This window comes from Hyla sarda, chromosome 9 (assembly GCF_029499605.1).
Source record: "Hyla sarda isolate aHylSar1 chromosome 9, aHylSar1.hap1, whole genome shotgun sequence".
Classification (NCBI taxonomy): domain Eukaryota; kingdom Metazoa; phylum Chordata; class Amphibia; order Anura; family Hylidae; genus Hyla; species Hyla sarda.
In genome coordinates, this window is record NC_079197.1 from 128,783,541 (window position 1) to 128,807,736 (window position 24,196).

Genomic DNA, 24,196 nt, shown 5'->3' on the forward strand with positions numbered 1-24,196 from the left:
ATGTCTTTTGTGTAAGGTTTGCTTTGTACATAGTCCTTTACTTACAAATGAGAACATGTCCTTGTGGCATTTAAAAACAAAAAATCCTTGTAATGTGTGGGAGCTCCATTCCTAGCATTACAGTAGAAGGAGATTATATTGACCCAGGTGTTCTTCAATTCCTATCTTCTCCTAACAAAGTTCAGTCAGCACAAAATGGCAGCGTGGTATATGGTAATGGGGCTTAATTAATAAATACAGTGGTCCCTCAACATACCATAATGAGTCCATAACTCTATGGAAACTGTTAACTGGTTCTTGAGCCCCCTGTCATGTATAAGGGGTGAGGTCAGTATATATACAGGAATATATATAAGGGGCAGGGTGGAGTCAGGACAGTATATATGGGGAAAGGGGTGAGGTCAGTATATAGAGGCATATATATATATATCTAAGGGACAGGGTGGAGTCAGTACATTATATATGGGGCAAGGGCTGAGGTGAGTATATAGAGGCATCTATATCTAAGGGACAGGGTGGAGTCAGTACAGTATATATGGGGAAAGGGGTGAGGTCAGTATATAGAGGCATATATATATCTAAGGGACAGGGTGGAGTCAGTACAGTATATATGGGGAAAGGGCTGAGGTCAGTATATAGAGGCATATATATATCTAAGGGACAGGGTGGAGTCAGTACAGTATATATGGGGAAAGGGATGAGGTAAGTATATAGAGGCATATATATATCTAAGGGACAGGGTGGAGTCAGTACAGTATATATGGGGCAAGGGCTGAGGTCAGTATATAGAGGCATATATATATCTAAGGGACAGGGTGGAGTCAGTACAGTATATATGGGGAAAGGGGTGAGGTAAGTATATAGAGGCATATATCTATCTAAGGGACAGGGTGGAGTCAGTACAGTATATATGGGGAAAGGGGTGAGGTAAGTATATAGAGGCATATATATATCTAAGGGACAGGGTGGAGTCAGTACAGTATATATGGGGAAAGGGGTGAGGTCAGTATGTAGAGGCATATATATATCTAAGGGACAGGGTGGAGTCAGTACAGTATATATGGGGAAAGGGGTGAGGTCAGTATATAGAGGCATATATATATATATCTAAGGGACAGGGTGGAGTCAGTACAGTATATATGGGGCAAGGGCTGAGGTCAGTATATAGAGGCATATATATATATATATATCTAAGGGACAGGGTGGAGTCAGTACAGTATATATGGGGAAAGGGGTGAGGTAAGTATATAGAGGCATATATATATATAAGGGACAGGGTGGAGTCAGTACAGTATATATGGGGCAAGGGCTGAGGTCAGTATATAGAGGCATATATATATATCTAAGGGACAGGGTGGAGTCAGTACAGTATATATGGGGAAAGGGGTGAGGTCAGTATATAGAGGCATATATATATATATCTAAGGGACAGGGTGGAGTCAGTACAGTATATATGGGGCAAGGGCTGAGGTCAGTATATAGAGGCATATATATCTAAGGGACAGGGTGGAGTCAGTACAGTATATATGGGGAAAGGGGTGAGGTCAGTATATAGAGGCATATATATATCTAAGGGACAGGGTGGAGTCAGTACAGTATATATGGGGAAAGGGGTGAGGTCAGTATATAGAGGCATATATATATCTAAGGGACAGGGTGGAGTCAGTACAGTATATATGGGGAAAGGGGTGAGGTCAGTATATAGAGGCATATATATATCTAAGGGACAGGGTGGAGTCAGTACAGTATATATGGGGAAAGGGGTGAGGTCAGTATATAGAGGCATATATATATCTAAGGGACAGGGTGGAGTCAGTACAGTATATATGGGGAAAGGGGTGAGGTCAGTATATAGAGGCATATATATATCTAAGGGACAGGGTGGAGTCAGTACAGTATATATGAGCATGTATACATGTATAGGAGACACATATTAGGGGGAGAGGATAAAGTCATTACTGTATATGGGGTCAGAGGGTGAGGTCAGTACTGTGTAGCAGTATATATTGGGTGTTGTTGTTGTTTTGCAACAGCTGGAGGTCCATAGTTTGAAGACCACTGTTGTAGAACCACAAGTGCCAGCATTGTATATTAGCTGCCAGGCATGCAGGGACATGTGATGTGGAAAACAATAGGTTTTGTTTAAAAAAAAGAAGTCACTTGTTGCATATGTCATATCTCAGGATTATCATACTCTGAAAAATTGTCCGTGTTGCCCGTCATGCTGAAGGCGACACACCCCAAAATGGCGTTGTTTACCCTTTCTTCATAGAAGTGGGGCTTTAAGTTGCTGTTATGTACCAACCTCGGTGCTGGAGAAGCTATAGAACAAATGATATATTTATGATGTCTGCTGTCTGCTGTATTTTGCCTCAGCACAGTGAACTTTAAACTTTTCTCCAGTGCTCTTAGGAGTCCGAGTGTTAACAGAAGTGCAGCTTCCCTCTGACACATTGGTGCAGCCGGTGCCAAGAGCCCATGATTATGCTGAGCAGAATTGTGTAACCTTGCATAAAACACATCATTCTCAAACAACAAGCAAAGTATGTGAAACCGCATTCTCTGCCAGAGATCTCCACAATATTTTGCCAGCCCGCTTGGCACCGAGGCGTCTTGGGGATATATTAGTTAAGTAGTGACGGGCCTTGGCAACTTCTGCTTTTCCTTATAAGAATATTATTCTGAAACGTAGCTCTGCTGAAAGGAATGCGCCAGCAATGTAGCCAGGGAGTTACTTAAAGGTGCCACGCAGTGTAAAATATATATCCTATAACAAGGTATGTATCCTTCATATGCACCAGTGTTTCCTAGGGTGCCTCTAGCTGTTGCAAAACTACAACTCCCAGCATGCCCGGACAGGCATAGCAAAGCTGTCAGGGTAAACGCATTATTCGAACTGTCCACAGCATGTTATAGAGCAGTAAGAGCTGAGTAGATTGAGATATACAGGAACAAAGAATATAATTTCCCCTGCAAGCTTTGTAAAATATGTATTATTTTAATACCTTTTTAATAAAATAAAAAAATCCTGACAGCAGCTCGCAGACCGACGCATTTCGAGCACCTTAGTCAGACTATGACTAAGAGCATCTAGCTGCTCAAAACACGTTGGTCTGATGCAATCTGCTGTTGTGATGCCATGTACTTGTAGCATTATTTTAATACATTTTGAAAAAAGAAAATTGACTATTATACAGCACTTGTCAAGGACTTTATTTTCTTTGTTTCTGTGTATCCAGCATGTGTGCCCTTGAGCGTTCCGGAGCACCGGTGTTGGAAATTGCTACGCTACCAGTGGGGGGAGATCACTTGGGTTTCTTTGGACAGACTGATATATAGTTTTGTAGGAAATGATTCTTAATGACTTGTAATGTTATCATCTCAATCCTTACTCATTATGGGCTTTGGAGTCCAATGGGCAGTCCTAATCAGTACTGAATGGACCGCCCACTGGACTCCTAAGCCCAGAATGAGCAGGGATTTGGTGTATTAAATGACAATTTTATCCTGCAATTTTCCCACAAAACTATATATCAATTGACTCAGTTCTTCCTGTTCTATAAAGTGATCAGATTGCATTTTTAATATGACAGGTTATCTTTATGGGGTATTCAATTTCCAGGTATTTTCAGTTTTGTGTGATTAAAGTATAGTCAGTGTGTAATGAATAGTCCTTTTTAAAGTGTTTTTTTTGTTGAAGATTTTTTTTTCAGTGAACAAATTAATGAACTATTGTAATCAATAATCATGTACAATCAAACATTTTATAATTAGATAATACATATATGGATATTAGTTAGAAGTACCGTAAGTTCAACAGTATTAACATTAATTGTAATGTGACGTCACATTAAAGTTTATCTATTATCAGAGTCTGAGGAAATAGTCCTGTATTTATGATAGAAGTAAAGGTGTATGTAAGCAAAAGATATCATAAGCAGAATGGTTTGATCATGTACAGAATTGGGAAGGAAGGTAACAAGCGTGTAATTTGGTCTTTATCAAGTGGTGGGTGTTATATGTCTTATATATTTGTTACCTGTCTAGATTATTTGAGTAAAGGATTGGGTAGTACTCATTGTCTCGTCCCCTTCTCTCACTCCTTTGTACATAAGTATATACAGACATAGTTGCATTGGTGTAAAAGATGTGCCTCATGAGATGCATCGAATGTTTAAGAAATTTTAGGACCATACAGTAAACATCTAAATAATACGTGTTAAGATGTATAAAGAAAATGAGTAGTGAGTAGAAATTGTTTCCTCCATGCAGCCCCATAGCTTTCTAATATGCTTTGGGTTTAAATGGGTACTCCCGTGGAAAACGTTTTTTTTAAATCAACTGGTGCCAGAAAGTTAAACAGATTTGTAAATTACTTCTATTAAAAAAATCTTAATCCTTCCAGTACTTTTTAGGGGCTGTATACTAAAGAGAAATTCAAAAAAAGAAATGCATTACCTCTGATGTCCTGACCACAGTGCTCTCTGCTGACCTCTGCAGTCCATTTTAGGAACTGTCCACAGAGAAGCATATGTTTGCTATGGGAGTTTACTTCTGCTCTGGACAGTTCCTAAAATGGACAGCAGAGGTCAGCAGAGAGCACTGTGGTCAGGACATCAGAGGTAATGCATTTCTTTTTTGAATTTCTCTTTAGTATACAGCCCCTAAAAAGTACTGGAAGGATTAAGATTTTTTAATAGAAGTGATTTACAAATCTGTTTAAAGGGGTATTCCAGGAAAAAACTTTTTTTTATATAACAACTGGCTCCAGAAAGTTAAACAGATTTGTAAATTACTTCTATTAAAAAATCTTAATCCTTTCAGTACTTATGAGCTTCTGAAGTTAAGGTTGTTCTTTTCTGTCCAAGTGCTCTCTGATGAAACCTGTCTCGGGAAACGCCCAGTTTAGAAGAGGTCTGCTATGGGGATTTGCTTCTAAACTGGGCGGTTCCTGAGACAGGCGTCATCAGAGAGGACTTAGACAGAAAAGAACAACCTTAACTTCAGAAGCTGATAAGTACTGAAAGCATTAAGATTTTTTAATAGAAGTAATTTACAAATCTGTTTAACTTTCTGGCACCAGTTGATATATAAAAAAAAGTTTTTCCCTGGATAACCCCTTTAACTTTCTGGCACCAGTTGATTAAAAAAAAAGTTTTTCCACGGGAGTACTCCTTTAAAACCAATGCCATTTTAAGACTGCTTTCCATCAGGGCATAGAATATTCTTGTTTATTTTTTAGGGCTGAAAATTGTTCCTGATAATGAATTTTACACTAGGATTGGTTGTTATTAGGGCCAAATGTTTCCAGGTTTTTTAAATGAGCCCTATAGAATATTGGCCAGTCATTCAATGGTCTTTGTTTAGTTCTTTATTATGGAGTACTGATCTACTGGTTCGCCATACTGTAGAAAGTATTTGGGTCTCCTGAGACCACGAGGGTTTGGTCCATCTTTATATTTCATGTATCATACTGCTAGTCAGTGTTGGACATAATTTAATAAAACACAACTAAATTTAGCTATAGATGTGAGATTCAAAGTGGACCTTTTCAGCAGGAAGACAGTGGTATAAAAAAGCCCTTGGCTGGAAAGGACTAGTCCATAGGATTCCAGTCATACCTTTTATTTTTTTACATTTTTTTTTTTCATCTCTTTAGTCCTTTTCAGACCCAAGATATATAAGCTTATTATATGCAAATGAGGCTCAAGTGTCCAGGGGGCATTTCCCAGCATGGCAAGAGTCCAGATAATGGAAATGAAGTGAACCAGTCCTCAAAGGTACATTGGGAGAAGGAAAAGATGAGAGGAACGAGGATCCAGATAAAGACAATTTATTATATGATGCATAAAATAGAATTAAAATGAAGTGAACCTCCTGTTGCCTGCAAAGGCGACAGGAGGTTCACTTAATTTTAATGCTGGGAGTTGTAGTTTTGCAACATCTGGAGGTCCGCAGGTTGGAGACCACTGCTTTAGTGCTTACCTTTCCTGAACCTGTGCGGCCATGTCCAATGCTGGCTCAACGGAGGGTGAAGGTTCCTCAGAGACAACTATGTCGCAGGATAGTATTGAGCAGCCCCGGAGGTGTCGCTGCTTTCACAAAAATTATTTTTTAATGTATTTCGACGCCTTTACATTTTCTGACATTGCTAAGTGTGTTTTCTATGTGTAAAATTTCTTGGCGGTGATTTGCACCAAAAAAAACCCTAAAGGCGCAAAATTGCGCTAAAGATCGATTGGCGCAAATGATGAATTACTGACTAAAGTTAAAATCATACACAGGACCGTGTGATTTTGATAAAGTTGTAAAAATGACAGTGGAGAAAATGCGCCAAACTTTGGCGCAAAAAGACACTGCGCCAAAGCATTGCGCCAAAGTTACGTTAAAAAAACAACACATAAATCCTTTTTATAAATACCCCTCCATGAGTACATGAACTTGACTTCGGCTTTTGCGAAAGGATGCCCCTTGGGCACTTCAGCCTCATTTGCATAACTAAAAGGTTTAGCAGAGGACACTGAAAAGAAATATGCAGAATGATAAAAAAACTTGTGCCTGTAAATAAGAAGCCCTGTCTAACCATGGGCTTATTTACACCCCTGATATCCTGCTGAGAGGTCAGCTTTATAAGGCTTCTACATAGTTAGAAAAACTTCTGTTCCTAAAAGAGCAACACATCCAGAGGCTGATACTGCAGCTCAGCTCTATTCACTTCAATGGAGCTGAACTACAGTCAGTACCAGACACAACCCACGGACCGGTGTGGGAGCCTAGAGAGATTATCCATGTTTGTCAAATCCTAAACAACTTCTTGGGGGGAAAAAAATAAATTATAAAATCACACACATCAGTTTAGTTGTTTGGTTGTTTTCTTTAGCCAATAAGAATTAAATATATTTGGAGCCATGCACAGACATAGGCATTAGGTAAGGGAAAAGACATATTGGGCTATGGACTCCCGGCCAAAAAACAAAAGATCAAGACAGTTATCAGTCAACTGCATGACAGAATGAGATTAGTAAATGGCCCAAAATTAAGAAATCAATAGAAATCGGTAACATTGGCAGACAGTTAAGGATTGGCTAAAGGACAGAAGAACCTCCTTTATTCGCAATTCTTTGTGTTAATAGGAGCCTCATGAGTTCCTCTACTGGATGAAATGGGGTTAAACTCAGTCCAGTGCTGCCGTGCGCTTGTCTGGTTTCCCTATCCTGTGGCACTCAGCCACCAGCTGAAAACTAGACTTTGCTCAGGCAACACTTTTGTATTGTCTTAGCCTTTGCCCGTCTTCCATTTATATCAGGATATCACTTCTTTTTGGGTTTAGTCATTTATTTCAATCAATCTGTAGAAAACAACCCAAAGCACATGTCAGACACCAGGCATTCTCGTAATAAACCCCATCTACTGCCAAGTAGACGACTACTACAAACTGAATGCTGCTATTGGGCGGCAGCCCAGACCTCTGAGCTACAGACAATGTCATTGGATCCTCCCTTTCTCCACCATGCGCAGATTCGGCTAGGAAATTCCCTTTTTCAGTCTACAATGGCTGACTGCACTTTGCCGTAGTGTCAGTGTCTTGGAGGTTTTCCTGAAGCTAAGACTTTCCTTGTATTTTATATGCTCTGCTTGTTATATTACTGTGAGCTGCTGCCATTTTTTCTCTGATCGTATGTTTTGTTTCCTCTTCTTTTTGCAGGTTGCTGAAACGTGCCTTTTTTTCCGAAGCTAACGCTGCTTGGATTTCTGTCTAGTGCTGCCTCTCTCTTTTCCCCCCTTTTTTTTTCTTTTTTTGTGTTTTTTTTTTTTTTCCTTTTATTTTTTTTTTTATTTGCCGTTGCTTGCAGGCCAAATTCATACGGCATTTAGTCTACTCTTCAATTTTTCAGCACTCAAAAAAATATATAGAGATATATATATATATATATATATATATATAAAATTTTCAATCCGCTGCACGCCTGTGCCCATCCTTACCACCATTTTATTCAGCAAAAAACTAAGGAAAAAACGGAAATTTTGACAATAGCTGAAGCGACTTCACAACCATAACTGCAACCATTACGTTGAGAGCACAGAATTGTTTTCAAGGTTTGCATAGGCTACTTAACCCTTTCCCCACCCGCAAGTCCAGAAGTGGCATAAAGCCGACACATTCAGACTTTGACATTTGCACTTTTAAAGAGCTGGCCTCTAGTTAGATTTATTTTTATTTTCAATTTATCTGATAAAACTTCTATTTTATGGTTGGATTTTTATGTTTTATTCGTGTCTCTAAAACAGATACAAATTGACTTTAAGAAATAAAAAGAAGAAAAATAAAAAAAAAGAAGAAAAAAATAAACCTTAAGTGCTGACAGTTTTTTTTAACCAAAGTGATAAAATAGTTCTTTTATTCATTTAAACTTGAATTCCACTTTCCCCCATCCCCTTGTGATAAGAAGACGATTGTAGTACGGACGTAGGTGTTTGCTTAGGCCTGGACATCCTGTCTTTAATATGGCTGTGAACGTTTCCTTGATGCGTGACACAAAATGGCTGACGCTGGAAGTATGTCGTGAATTCCAGAGGGGCACTTGTTCAAGGTCTGATGCAGAGTGCAAGTTTGCACATCCGTCACGGAGTTGCCATGTGGAAAACGGGAGAGTTATTGCCTGCTTTGATTCATTGAAGGTAGGAGAAACCTTTTGATCCTTTACTGCATTTGAGAGCATTTTAAATTCCAGATTATATTGTCCTAGAAATATGTGTACGATTATTTGAATCAATCCAGATGAAATACATTTCACTGAAGTAATCGTCTTCTTTCCATATTTAAAGGAACACTACAGATTAAAATTATACACTCTCTATCATGCCTAGAGCAGGATCTGCAGGGGCGGGTATGATGCAGGAGTTTAATTTGAACGTTCGTCATGCTCCGCCCCCTCACATCCTGTATCAGGCACATCATGATGTATAAGTTTCCCTATAAGTAATTTTTTTAAACAAATTTACTTCTTAAATATTTTTGTTGCCTTTACTATTTATTTGCATGATGATTTTCTGTGTCTTTCTAATAATCTAGAATATTTGACATTAAAGCTCTTAAAAAGGGTAACTCCACTGCCTCAGGGTCCTGAACATTTTGTTCTGAACGTTGAGTGTGGGTGCCAAGACTCGTGATGTCATGGCCACACCCCCTCATGATGTCACACCACGCCCCCTCAATGTAAGTGTGGGAGGGGCGTGTTAATCATGAGGGGGCGTGGTAATCTCAAATTAAATGAGTTGTTTGGTACATTTCAATGTTGCGGTTAACACATACAGATTAAACCAATTCACACAAGATGGCCAATGACTTCATGATTTTGCCAGTACACCATGCAGCCATTGGTCACCACTTGTTGGCATATTATGATTCACCTGCAGCAACCCAATTTTAGAGTATACTCTAAGTTCTGCAAATAAAGGAAAATCTCCAGGTTTTGGGTTCAAAGTGCTTTATTCTAAAAGGGCTCATACATTTTAGACTAAAGTCGGCTGAACCTGCTGCCTTTGGCCTCTCAAATCCAACAACAAATGATGTCAGAGGAGAGTGGGGCATGTTGGATTTCTACTGTCCGACCTAATTGTTCTTGGAAGGATAAGCTGGTGCCAGAGCTATCTGCCAGCGGCTAAACCCTCGCCTCCCCATAGACAACACATGAACAGACAATCACGCGTATGCGGAGGACGGGATAGATAACTGTTGGTCGAAAGTTAGTAAAAATAAATGACCGCCTTTAGAGTTAGTTTGAATCTGTATGTAATGTGTAGGCCTTGTTCACGCAATGCAGTTTTGCATCAGATTGTGGATTTATTTATTTTTTTTAAACAGAGAAAAAAAGTTTAAAGTTAACATTAATGACCTATTAACCCCTTAAAGGGGTACTCCGCTTCTCAGCGTTTGGAACAAACTTTTCTGAACGCTGGAGCCGGTGCCGGGAGCTCGTGACGTCATAGCCCATGCCCCCTCAATGCAAGTCTATGGGAGGGGGCGTGACGGATGTCACGCCCCCTCCCATAGACTTGCATTGAGGGGGCGGGGCTATGACATCACGAGCTCCCGTCTCCAGCGTTCGGAACAGTTTGTTCCAAACGCTGAGCAGCGGAGTACCCCTCTAAGGACCAAGCTAATTAAGCCTGTATGCCCCTCAAAGACCAGGCATGTTTTTTCAAATCTGGGAGTGTTTTGCCTATGAAAACAATTCTGAAAACAATGACTGTAAATAGTAAAAGTAAATCGATATCATTTGTATTTTTTTTATTTACATTGCAAAAAACCATGACATTTTCAAAAAAAAAAAAATGTACTTGTTATTTTGACAATAGGTTGCATATATTTATACATACTGTACAAATTGTTTATAAAAATGATAATTTCATATGTCTACTTTATTTTGTCAACTTTTTTTTAATTATTATTATTCACACTTTAGACGTAGTAGAAGCCTAACAATTTTACTTGACATTTTGAAAATTTAGGAAATTTGAAAATAACATCTTATTTTTATGTGCTAGGCAAGGTTTGCAGCATAATAACCTATTATATACTTCACTAGCTAACTACACCTTCACATACGCTGACAGGAGTGCAGGAAAGCTGCTCGCGCGCCGTGAATAGAACACTGTCATTGGTCTGATATGATGACCAATCACTTCGATCGTGGGGTGGTGACCGCTCTGATTGACTGACACCTCTGTTCATTTTAGGAACTGTCCAGAGCAGGAGAGGTTTGCTATGGGGATTTGCTCCTAATCTGGACAGTTTATAACATGGACAGAGGTGTCAGCAGAGAGCACTGTGGTCAGACAGAAAGGAAATTCAAAAAGAAAAGAACTTCCTCTGAAACATACATAAGCTGATAAGTATTGGAAGGGTCAAGATTTTTAAATAGAAGTAATTTGCAAATCTATTTAACTTTCTGGCATCAGTTGATTTAAAAAAAATGTTTTCCAGTGGAGTACCCCTTTAAGGGTATGTTCACACTGCAGAATACCCGCGAAATTCCGTATGCGGAATTCCACAAGTAAAATTCCGCACAGTGAACGTTAGCATCTGTGTGAATGGGTCTTCCGCGAGACCTGTCCACACTGCGGAATTTCAGCGGTGGACAATTCCGCCGCTGAAATTGTTCCACGCAAAGAAAGAACATGTTCATTCTTTGCGCGGAAGTCCGCGAGCACTGCATAGCCGTCAATGGTGATGGCGCAGTGCCACGCGGTCCTGCTGCCAGGCTGAATCTCCACTCACTGAATTCCGCGAGCGGAGATTCAGCAACAGTTCCGCAGTGTGAACATACCCCAACACATGCATATTACAGATGTGTACAAGCTCTTCATTGTATAATGTCAATAGTTATATTTGGGGCTTTACTGCACCTTTATATACATCTCATTATATTTGGGGGCATATGGCGGTCCATCAGAAGCTATTGTACATCTCTGTAATATGGGGTCATATGGAGGCATGTGGTGGTATATGAAGTAACTACAGCCTAGTACTATTGATTTCACATTCTGCCACATTCCTGTACATTGCGTGTGGCTTTATTGCTTGTTTTATTTTTTATTTTTATTTTTTGCTTTTTTTGGTCCAATACTAAATGGAAAAAAAACCTTTTATACTGTTTCTGTCTGTATAAAGAGAAGCAGATAACAAGAAGTAAAAGGGAAAAAAAACACATGAACAATATGCTTTGTCATGCTAATGAAAAACCTGGAGGTGGGAATTCTGTCCGGATATGAAACAGAGCAAATGAAAAGGAAATATAAATAATTATCATTATTACTAAAAATTAGGGGGCTGGTGCAGTATTCTGTGTATAAATACAACAAAACAGACATTCTCCACACAACCACATTGTTATATTATCAGACTAAACTGGAATGTATGCTATTTAAAAGGGTCCTTAAAGGGGTACTCCGGTGGAAAACTATTTATTTTAAATCAAGTGGTGCCAGAAAGTTTAACAGATTTGTAAATTACTTCTATTAAAACATCTTAATCCTTCCAGTACTTATCAGCTGCTGTTTACTACAGAGAAAGTTCTTTTTTTATTTCTTTTTTGTCTGTCCACAGTGCTCTCTGCTGACACCTCTGTCCATGTCAGGAACTGTCCAGAGCAGAATAGGTTTGCTATGGGGATTTGCTCCTACCCTGGACAGTTCCTGAGACAGACAGGTGTCAACAGAGAGCACTGTGGTCAGACTGGAAAAAAATTCAAAAAGAAAAGTAGTAAACAGCAGCTGATAAGTATTGGAAGGATACATTTTTTTAATAGAAGTTATTTACAAATCTGTTTACCTTTCTGGCACCAGTTGATTTAAAATAAATTGTTTTCCACCGGAGTACCCCTTTAATTAAGACAAAGCCTTTAAAAAATTCAGATATATTGTAACTTTGTTATGTGTTCTCATTGTATTGTTTAGATTTAAGTAAATTTTTAAACCCCTTAATGACCAGACATTTTGTAGTGATTCTATGCACGTAGCTGGTTTAACTTTTTTATTTCCTGTTTTTTCATGACAGTTTGGGTTGTGTGCAAAAAAATGTTTTTTATAGTTCATTTTGTTTTTTGTCTTTTTGGTTTTTTTTTATTAGCAATTTAATAGTAAAATAAAGTATATAAATGGTTTCCCTAGTTTATTTCGATATACATTATGTATAATCTCCAGTGTAGTGTTCTAGCAACAACTATTGTTTTCTTATTTTGTTGATTTTTTTATTTGTACATTTTAAAATTTTATGTTTTTACATTATTTAGCATAATATGTCACACATGAGGTCACAAAACACCAATGGGGCCAATCACACTTTCTTTATTTATTTTTTATTTTGTAGTTTTTCACTGTAAATGGGGCATGCATAAGATAAATAACCCCCTGTCATGACGTTAGTCAATGGCAAAACTGATCTGGATCTGCCAAGGCCGGGTTCACATATGTCCGGCATAGGTGAATGCAGCCTAAATGTCGACGCAACTGATGCCACAACTGATGACAACTTGTTATCAGTTGTATGGCATCCTGCGTCCATTGTTTCAGGGCAGCAAGCTGTGTTCCCCTGTCCGGTGCCCTCCGGCGTGTCCAACCATCCAGCGTCAAAATTGAAACGCTGGATGAGTGTGAACTGTCCCATTCAAATTAATAGGATCAGTTCTAGCAACAGTTTCCCTCCAGTGCACACCGGAGGGAAACTGTGCCTGACTGTGCTGGGGAAACTGTGTGAACCCATCCTAAGGGTGCATGCACACCATGTTTTTGTTATACGGTTCCCGCATACGGTTTCAAGTTAAAAACCGTATGGAAATATATAGAAAACTGTATGCATTGACTTAATGCATTGTATGTATACATGCACTGTATGCATTGTAAACTGTATGTCAAACGCATCATCCGGTTTAGTCCATTTTGCATCTCATACGGTTTTGTCCAGTTTTTTACCTGTACCCAAAACTGTAGTCTACCACCTTTCTAGATCCGGGTGAAAACTGTATTAAACCGTGTACGTTTTTTTTTAACATCGGAGTCAATGGGAACCGTACAGAACTGTATGTGCATACGGTTCCATCAGGTTTTCACCATATGATTTTTGACTTTGCACAGTTTTTTTTCTTGGAATTTCAATCAAACAAGTGAAACTTTATTCAAAATGGAGTGAAAAGTTAAAAACGTATACGTTTTTTTTTTCTTAAAAAAACGGATGCAACCGGACATCATTTTTCAAACCGTATATGGGTTAAAAATTGTACACACTTTTTGATACAGTTTAGTCAAGTTTTGAGGAATCCGTTTTTCATCAAAAACCTGATACGGGAACTGTATTGCAAAAACGTGGTGTGAATGCACCGTAAGACTCAGCAGCTCTGCCAAACTATTGGGCACCTGACAGTCACACTCATTATGTGCAACATAAACAGCAAAGGAGAAGAAAGAAGTGATTACAAACTGCTTCTATCTTTTCCTCCTTTAGAGACAACCAGGAGAACAACCTACTCCTACTAGATTGCAGGAAACTTTACGCCTGCAACATACATTTACAATGGCTTGGGGTTTAAAGCCTAGTTCTGGTGGCTCCTTCCCCTGTTTGTCAATGTCCCAAATTTCGGACATCGATGGATGGAGGTTCCAAACAAATGTATTAGATTAAAAAAATGAAGACGACACCAGCTTACCCCGGTTGCAGAACACTGCTGAATCTCTGTGGAAGGAATACACTCCTCTAGGTATTACAGTCCAGTAAACAAATCCAGTATTCAAACGCAAAGGCAGTAATTAACTAAAAATAAAATGGGGTTTCTAAATCAGACAACCCCTTTAGAGGGAACTTGTCATCACTTTTCAGGTAGCCTAAACTAAGAGCCAACGATGCGGTCCGTGGTGTCTTCTACCTGCCTCGCTGGCCTTGATTGACAGATCTCTCTTATAGCCAAAGAGAGAGAAATTGATCAACCAAGGTCGGCAGGGCAAGGAGAAGCTACTAGGGACCCCACCGATGACTTCAGGCAGCAAGAAAGTGATGACAGGTTCCCTTTAAATTGCTGACTAATTTGTTTTATGTAAAAAAAAAAAATATTTATGTCACTATAGACTATAATACAAGAAAACATCTAATCTAGACAGCCACATAGTGGGTAATAAGAGTCTGGCATCGCAACCTTATATAGCTACACGGCCTCTATGCAGGTTCCATCATGCTGTGACTATCGGAGGCTGGCAGGACCTGCTTGACTCGAATTTCTGAAAAAGCTGAAGAATTATCTGTTGCTTGATTTTGTCAGGTCAGGCTGAGACTTGTTGTCCCAAAAATCTGATGAGTTATTTGAAAAGGCTGTAAGATTGTAAAGACTTATGATTACATTATAAATATATATATATATATATATATATATATATATATATATATATAATGATTATATTAAATTCCTTCATTAATTCCCCTATGTAAGTAAAATGTAAGCTCATGATCATTGTGCTGGATTGTTGATGGGTAGTCAGTAGTAAATGTACCATAAATTTAGGGACAGACCACCAGGTTGTATGCTTAGGGTAGGTCAATACATGATTAGAGTGGGGTGATAAGGCTCCTAAAATGGTTTCATAAACAATTAGGGCGAATCCATAAAAATGCAGAGTACATATGTCCATAAAATTAAACATTGCACAAAGAAATATAGTCATATCCTTGTAACAAAAATTAGAGATTTTCTTGTGGGCACTCTTACTGTACTCAGATGAGCACAGGTTATGTGGGAAAAGGTAGTGTCCATTTAAACCACCCCCTTTTTCCTACCAAAATCGGCACTGTTGGGGAAGCATGCATTTAGGTGGACCACATCAAAGTTGCCAAGTGATCAACCCAACAATCATACATACAATAAGTACAGTTTTCTAATGATGCACATTTGCCTGAGGAAGTGCCCGATCCGGGCAAGAAACGCGTTGCTACTGTGTGCTCAATAAATATCTTTATATGAATGATGGATGACCATTGAAATCTCCTTTACTGCTGTTTATTGCGCCTATTGAGGATCATTTTTCCCTTTCCTGTTCCTGAGTTTTCTAATGATGTCAGAGGTTCCTTCAGGAGCAGATTCCCCCTGAAAATGCCTGGCACCATGAGGGAAACCTGTCAGGTGCTATTAAATTTACTGGGGTCTGTCTTACAATGGATGTCCGACATGTAGTCGATCAGGCACACAGTTTTTTTCCCATTATTCTTTAACTATGACTAAGAACAATGAAAAGAAGGCAAATGCAAACACAGCCTAAATGTTAAATGTTAAAATAAATTTTTCAAATTATAATAAACTTTCTCCCTTTTCTTTTATGTGAAGACAAGAATACAGAACAATCACCACATTGTAACCCCATATATAGTCTTTGCATTACTTTTAATGTGATTGTGAAACAGTCTATAGAATTAAAATATTAATATGCATCCAGGATGATTGTAACTTTTTAGACATTCCTCTCTTATTGTACATTGGATGTCTGATATCACATAGAGGCAACACTTACTAAAGGGGTACTCCGGCGGAAAAGTTTATTTTTTTTTTTTTTTTTTTAAATCACATGGTGCCAGAAAGCTAAACAGATTTGTAAATTACTTCTATTAAAAAATCTTTACCCTTCCAGTACTTTTTAGCAGCTGTATGCTACAGAGGAAATTCTTTTCTTTTTGAATTTCTTTTTTGTCTTGTCCACAGTGCTCTCTGTCCATGTCAGAAACTGTCCAAAGCAGCATAGATTGCAATGGGGATTTTCTCCTGCTCTGGACAGTTTCTGATACGGGCATCAGGTCAGCAGAGAGCTCTGTGGACAAGACAAAAAAGAAATTCAAAAAGAAAAGAATGTCCTCTGTAGCATACAGCTGTTAAAAAGTACTTGAAGGGTAAAGATTTTTTAAGAGAAGTCATTTACAAATCTTTCTGGCACCAGTTGGTTTAAAATTAAAAAAAATTTGTCCACCGGGTACCCCACTGAAGGGGAACTCCACTGCCCCAGTGTTCAGAACATTTAGTTCCAAAAGCTGGGTACTTAAGGCTTTACCACGCCCCCTTGTGACGTCACGCCATGCCCCCTCAATGCAAGTCTATGGGAGGGGGCGTACGCCCCCTCCCATAGACTTGCATTGAGGGGGCATGACATCACGACCCCGCACCCAGCTTTCGGAACTAAATGTTCTGAATGCTGGGGCAGTGGAGTACCCCTTACCTAACACAGTACCATACAAAATGTAATCTTGGAAGAGTTTGTGCACCTATAACACCTTTTTCTAAACCACCAACCGTACGCAGTACTGCTATACAAGAATAATCCCTTGTTGTATGAGCAAACAAGGTGTCCTGCCAGCAATTTGATTGCAAAACATTGCTGACAAGAGCAGAGGTTTCATCCTTGAGACTCGAGATCTGCACAGGCTCAAATATTTCCAGTGAAAAGGCAGATGTGTTTACTTAACGCTTTACCAATAACTTATAGACAGGAACATAGCAGATGGATGAAAGTAATCCCTTGGCTTAACCCCTGAAGGACCAGCCTATTTTGGGTCTTAAAGGGGTTGTCCTGGGATACATTTTATAGATACCGTATATACTCGAGTATAAGCCGAGTTTTTCAGCACGATTTTTCATGCTGAAAACGCCCCCCTCGGCTTATACTCGAGTGAACTCTCCGCCTGTCAACCCCTTCTCAGTGGTCTTCAACCTGCGGACCACCAGCTGTCCGGGCATGCTGGGAGTTGTAGTTTTGAAACCTCTGGAGGTCTGCAGGTTGAAGACCACTGCGGCCTTTGTCATCATCCAGACCCCCCCCCCCCCTTTAGTTTTTTACTCACCTCCCCTCGGTGGGAAGCAAGGGTGAGCTGGTCCGGACCATCTATGCTGCAGGGATCATCCGGTGGGGAGGGTTAGTCGTTCCGGGCTGTCCATTTTCACCAGGGGGGCCCTCTTCTCCACACTCCGGGCCTGCCCCAGACTAGTAATGTTGCCTTGACAACGACGCACAGGGACGTTCATGCGCAGCCTCCCTGCGCATAAACGTCCCTGTGCATCATCGTCAAGGCAACATCACTAGTCTGGGGGGGATGATGTATTTCCCACCCTAGGCTTATAGTCGAGCCAATAACTTTTCCTGGGTTTTTGGGGTGAAATTAGGGGCCTCGGCTTATATTTGGGTCGGCTTATACTCGAGTATATACGGTAGATCAAAAATCTGGTGGAGGTGTAATGAAAAAAAAAATCATACTCCCCTACCCAGATTCACCACAGCTGCTAATGTCTCCTCATCCCCACTCTTCACTGATTCTTCCTGGTTCCAGTTATGTGTTTTCCCTGTCCAACACATCACCAAACCCAGAAAGAAACGGTGATCAGCAGGGACCAGGGACCATCAGAACAGCAGCTGTGGAGGACTGATGTAGGTGAGTGGCACTTCTTCTTTTTATTTATTTATTTATTTATTTATTTTTAAACACTGCCCTAACAGCTTTCCAACAGTGTCTGCACTAGCATGATGGGATTTGTAGTTTTGCAAAAGCTGGAGGCACACAGTTTGGAAAACACTGCCCTAACAGCTATCAAACAGTGTCTGCAAGATATATATATATATATATATATATATATATATATATTAATAAATATTATTCCCAAATCATAGTGACATGTTAGAAGTTTGTATTGTTGGGGGTCTGGGTGCTGGCATGGACAAAAATATGGGGCTGCGTGGATTGTGCCCCTTCATCTCCACATCGCATAGCTAAAGCAAGCAGTAGACTGAATTGTTGGAAGTCCCATAAAAGTTCCATTTACCACTTGTTGAGGCTGTGCAGAGTGGATATAAGGGGGCACAGCGGCACACATTTGCCCCTTCACTCTAGTGATCAGTGGGGGTCTCAGCATCTGGATCCCCACCACTACAAACATCTAACATGTTGCTATAAAATGATAAGTACACTTTTATTAATGTATGATAACAGCTCTGCTTACTGTTAGTGAACAGAATAGTAGAAAATGCTCTGTGTGAGTCAGCACCTGTGCTAACTTGGGCCCAAAATAAAAATCTGGACTGGCCCAGAAAGGAAAAGAAAGGACCCACTATCACTACCAAGCCTTTCATCCCATAAAAATCTAGGCCCTAAATCAAGACATACCAAATCCACTAGCTTAGTCTCGCCATCCAACTTTCTCTGGATTGGATATGCACTTTCTTAACCTCTTCAGGACATAGGGCGTATGGATACGCCCTGAATCCCGAGTCCTTAAGGACCGAGGGCGTATCCATACGCCCGTGGGAATTCCGGCCCCCACCGCTAGCCGGTAGGGGACCGGAGCCGGATGCCTGCTGAAATCGTTCAGCAGGCATCCCGGCATATCGCCCAGGGGGGTCATTATGCCCCCCCATGTCGGCGATCGCCGCAGATCGCTGGACAATTCAGTCCAGCGATCTGCGGCGATTCCGGGTCAATCGGGTCTCCAGTGACCCGGTGACCCGGAATTACTGGCTGTTCGGGGCCGTCTCTGACGGCTCCGAACAGCCAGAGCCTGCAGGGGTGAGGTGGCACTGGTGCCACCTCACGATCGCCCTGATTCGTCGGCCGGATTACCGGCCGACCAATCAGGGCGCCTGCTGCGGGTGTCACTCCCGCACCCGCTCCGCCCCTCTTCCGAAGGACGTGAGCGGGTGCGGGACGTGCACCCCGGGTGCTGGGGACCCCGATCCCCGGCGTCAATGTTGGGATTGGGGCCCCAGGAGCAGCGGCGGCGGCGGCGACGACGAGGGACTGACTCTCCGGCGTGGATCGTTGGAGGTGAGTGACAGCCTCCTGCTGTTGCTTAGCAACAGCACCCAGCATGCAAAAAGGGCATGCTGGGAGCTGTAGTTATGCAGGAGGCAGACCACCACAACTCCCAGCATTACCTTATGGGCATGCTGGGACTTATGGTTTTGCAACAGCTGGAGGCACATTTTTTCTATGGAAAAGTGTACCTTCAGCTGTTGTATAACTACAACTCCCAGCTTGCACAATCAGCTAAAGTGCATGCTGGGAGTTGTAGTGGTGCATCTGCTGGTTGCATAACTACAACTCCCAGCATGCCCGTTGGCTGTCGATGACTGCTGAGAGTTGTAGTTTTGCAACAGCTGAAGGCACACTGGTTGTGAAACTCAGAGTTTTATTTTACCTAACTCAGTGTTTCACGACCGGTGTGCCTCCAGCTGTTGCAAACTACAACTCTCAGCAGTCACCGTACACCATGCACCGTACATGCTGGGAGTTGTAGTTTTGCAACAGCTGGAGGCACACTGGTTGTGAAACACTGAGTTAGGTCACAAACTCAGTGATACATAACCAGTGTGCCTACAGTTGTTGCAAAACTGCAACTCTCAGCAGTCACCGACAGCCAACGGGCATGCTGGGAGTTGTAGTTATGCAACAGCTGGATGTCCCCCCCCCCCCCCCCCCCAATGTGAACGTACAGGGTACACTCACATGGGCGGAGGATTACAGTAAGTATCTGGCTGCAAATTTGAGCTGCCGCAAACTTTCTGCTGCAGCTCAAATTGCCAGCGAGAAACTACTGTGAACCCCCCGCCCGTGCGACTGTACCCTAAAAACACTACACTACACTAACACAAAAAATAAAATAAAAAGTAAAAAACACTACATATACACATACCCCTATACAGCCCCCCTCCCCTCCCCAATAAAAATGAAAAACGTCCGTTTCCAAAACGGAGCCTCCAGCTGTTGCAAAACAACTCCCAGTATTGTCGGACAGCCGTTGACTGTCCAGACATGCTGGGAGTTTTGCAACAGCTGGAGGCACCCTGTTTGGGAATCACTGGCGTAGAATACCCCTATGTCCACCCCTATGCAATCCCTAATTTAGGCCTCAAATGCGCATGGCGCTCTCACTTTGGAGCCCTGTCGTATTTCAAGGCAACAGTTTAGGGTCACATATGGGGTATCGCCGTACTCGGGAGAAATTGTGTTACAAATTTTGGGGGGTATTTTCTGCTTTTACCCTTTTTAAAAATGTAAAATTTTGGGGAAAACAAGCATTTTAGGTAAAAAAAAATTTTTTTTTTTACATATGCAAAAGTCGTGAAACACCTGTGGGGTATAAAGGTTCACTTAACCCCTTGTTACGTTCCCCGAGGGGTCTAGTTTCCAAAATGGTATGCCATGTGGTTTTTTTTTTTGCTGTTCTGGCACCATAGGGGCTTCCTAAATGCGGCATGCCCCCAGAGAAATATTTGCGTTCAAAAAGCCAAATGTGACTTCTTCTCTTCCGAGACCTGTAGTGCGCCAGCAGAGCACTTTTCACCCCCATATGGGGTGTTTTCTGAATCGGGAGAAATTGGGCTTCAAATTTTTAGGGGTATTTTCTGCTATTACCATTTTTTAAAATAAAAAATTTTTGGGAAAACAAGCATTTTAGGTAAAATTTTTTTATTTATTTTTTTACATTTGCAAAAGTCGTGAAACACCTGTGGGGTATTAAGGTTCACTTTATCCCATGTTACATTCCCCGAGGGGTCTAGTTTCCAAAATGGTACGCCATGTGGTTTTTTTTTGCTGTTCTGGCACCATAAGGGCTTCCTAAAGGTAACATGCCCCCCAAAAACCATTTCAGAAAAACGTACTCTCCAAAATCCCCTTGTCGCTCCTTCCCTTCTGAGCCCTCTACTGCGCCCGCCGAACACTTTACATAGACATATGAGGTATGTGCTTACTCGAGAGAAATTGGGCTCCAAATACAAGTAAAAATGTTGTCCTTTTACCCCTTGTAAAAATTCAAAAATTGGGTCTACAAGAACATGTGAGTATAAAAAATGAAGATTGTGAATTTTCTCCTTCACTTTGCTGCTATTCGTGTGAAACACCTAAAGGGTTAAAACGCTGACTGAATGTCATTTTGAATACTTTGGGGGGTGTAGTTTTTATAATGGGGTCATTTATGGGGTATTTCTAATATGAAGACCCTTCAAATCCACTTCAAACCTGAACTGGTCCCTGAAAAATACTGAGTTTGAAAATTTTGTGAAAAATCGGAAAATTGCTGCTGACCGTTGAAGCCCTCTGGTGTCTTCCAAAAGTAAAAACACGTCAATTTTATGATGCAAACATAAAGTAGACATATTGTATATATGAACCAAAAAAAAATGTATTCGTAATATCCATTTTCCTTACAAGCAGAGAGCTTCAAAGTTAGAAAAATGCTAAATTTTCAAATTTTTCATCAAATTTACGGATTTTTCACCAAGAAAGGATGCAAGTATCGACAAAAATGTACCACTATGTTAAAGTAGAATATGTCACGAAAAAACAATCTCGGAATCAGAATGATAACTAAAAGCATTCGAGAGTTATTAATGTTTAAAGTGACAGTGGTCAGATGTGCAAAAAACGCTCCGGTCCTTAAGGCCAAAATGGGCTCCGTCCTGAAGGGGTTAAACTAGATACCCACACGCTAGAGGTACCTTGAGGAAATATAGTGATCCCAGACACCATTCCTGTCACTGTCTCAGTTTTTTCAAGTGCATAGTACTGTTCTATGAGCATTTTACTCCTCTCCAATTTCATAAAAAGGCTGTATTCTTCTTTGACTACCATGCAAATAATGGTAATAACAGCTTTAAAATATCTAAGCAGGTGCTCTTACACTGTGCACTTTTAGTACTCTCCCCTATATGATAGCTTTGTATTTGTCACAGTATAGTAAGTGCTTCTATTAAAACGTCAATAAAGTTGGTGGTCGATTTAGTCGGCGTTATTTTTTAGATTGCTACTGTTACAAAGTAACTTCTTAAAGCTGATGGATGTTGTATCATCCAAATCCTGGTTTATTTCTGTATCATTATTTAGCTTAGGTCATCATATAGATAAAATATAGGTCCCCCCCCCCCCCCCCTCTCCTTCCCATTCCCTAAGGGGGTTGATGTTTGACCTATCAGACTACTGCTCCCTGTTATTATGTCATATTTGTGCTTTTGATGTTCCGATTGTTAATCAGTGTTTCGTTTGAATCCCTCTTTATGCAATATTGCTTATCATTCGCTGTGTGATATTGTCAATATTTTTCTATGTGAAAAAAAAAAAACGTTTTAATTTGAAAAAAATAGATAAAAAATATAGGTTATGTGCCGTGTATCAGAAATACTGGTAATTTCCTGAGTAAGCTGCCCCCAAGTTGTGAAAAGTGCTGCATTCTGGGTAATAATCTCATTCCTGATTCAATCTCTGCATGGAAGTCTGTAGAGTCCTGGTAACCTTTGGAGGAAAAACTGCTTTTGTTGCTCTGTACTAGTCGTGACAGTCTGCTTGGGACCTTAGGCTGGGTTTACGCCACGTTTTTGCAATACAGTTCCCATATACATTTTCAATTTGAAAACCATATGGAACCGTATTGAAAACCGTATGCACTGAATCTCCATTGAAAACCATATACCAAACGATGCCTCCGGTTGTGTCCATTTTGCATCCTGTACAGTTTTATCAGTTTTTTTTCCCGTACCCAAAACCGTAGCCTACCACAGTTTTTGGTCCGGGTGAAAAACTGTATTGAAACATATAAGTTTTTGTTTTTTTAAACATGGGAGTCAATGGGAACCGTACAGAACCATATGTGCGTACGGTTCCATCCGGTTTTCACCATACGGTTTTTGGCTTTGCCCAGTTTTTTTCTTGGAATTTCAGTCAAACAAGTGAAACTTTATTCATAATGGAATGAAAAGTTAAAAACATACACTTTTTTTCTTAAAAAACGGATGCAACTGGACATCATTTTTCAAGCCGTATACGGTTTTCAACCTTATACAGATTAAAATTTGTACACGTTTTGATACAGTTTAGTCTGTTTTGAGGAATCGTTTTTTTTTTTTTAAATCAAAAACCTGATACGAGAACTGTATTGCAAAAACGTGGTGTGAACCCAGCCACTTTGGTTATCAGCAGGGCAAATATGTGACCATTTGCAGCTTCCCATGACTGTATCAGCAGATATCAGATCTGATTTTCAGATGTTGGCTTCTTTTCTCTATGATGATTTTCCATGTTTGAATTATTCAGGAAAAGTGCAGTATATTGATTTGAGTTAATCAGACTTTTTACTTTACTTTCTACTGTGCTTTTGCTTCATGTCTTTGATGAATACACAGTAAGGTTCTTGGCAGTGAAGAAAATATCTTTTAACCACATTGATGGTGGGAGTGCAGAGTTCACAGGAAGGTGTGTATGTTTATTGGGGTCTGTAACAGGTAGACACAAGCAGTAAACCCAGCGAGCTGTAGTTACTTGGCACCACTACCGAGCTCTGCTCTGGCACAAACAATGGGATTGATGCCTGGTTGCTACTTCACATCCCCTGAGATAGAGGCCATACTGTCAGGTCAACCAGGGCTGCTCATCTTGGAAGCAGATGCTAAGTAAGGAAGAGGAATCCTTGCATGGAGGAGCATCCAATGAGCAGGCACAGTACAATGTCAACAAGGACTGGCCATAATGTGTCTCCCTGCACTGAACCAACTTCTTTCTTACTTGGTTGCAAGTCACTAAGACATAGTAAATGGATACAGTATATCTCAGTGAGACATAACATCATCTTACCTTTTTATATAGGCAGATCTACAAGTAGATGAAAGATACCTATAATGGTAGTGAAAG

At 40.5% G+C, this 24,196-nt stretch overlaps 1 protein-coding gene across 10 annotated transcripts in view; it reads left to right on the forward strand.

Moving 5' to 3' along the window:
• The window catches only part of MBNL3 (muscleblind like splicing regulator 3), a 182,239-nt gene that overhangs the window by 81,659 nt on the left and 76,384 nt on the right, over nucleotides 1-24,196 (forward strand). For all 10 annotated transcript variants that reach the window (XM_056539024.1, XM_056539026.1, XM_056539021.1 and 7 more), the window contains exon 2: nucleotides 7,706-8,679. In XM_056539024.1, coding sequence (XP_056394999.1) covers nucleotides 8,506-8,679 — 174 coding nt within the window. In that variant the 5' untranslated portion in view covers nucleotides 7,706-8,505. The remainder of the gene's footprint in view (nucleotides 1-7,705; nucleotides 8,680-24,196) is intronic.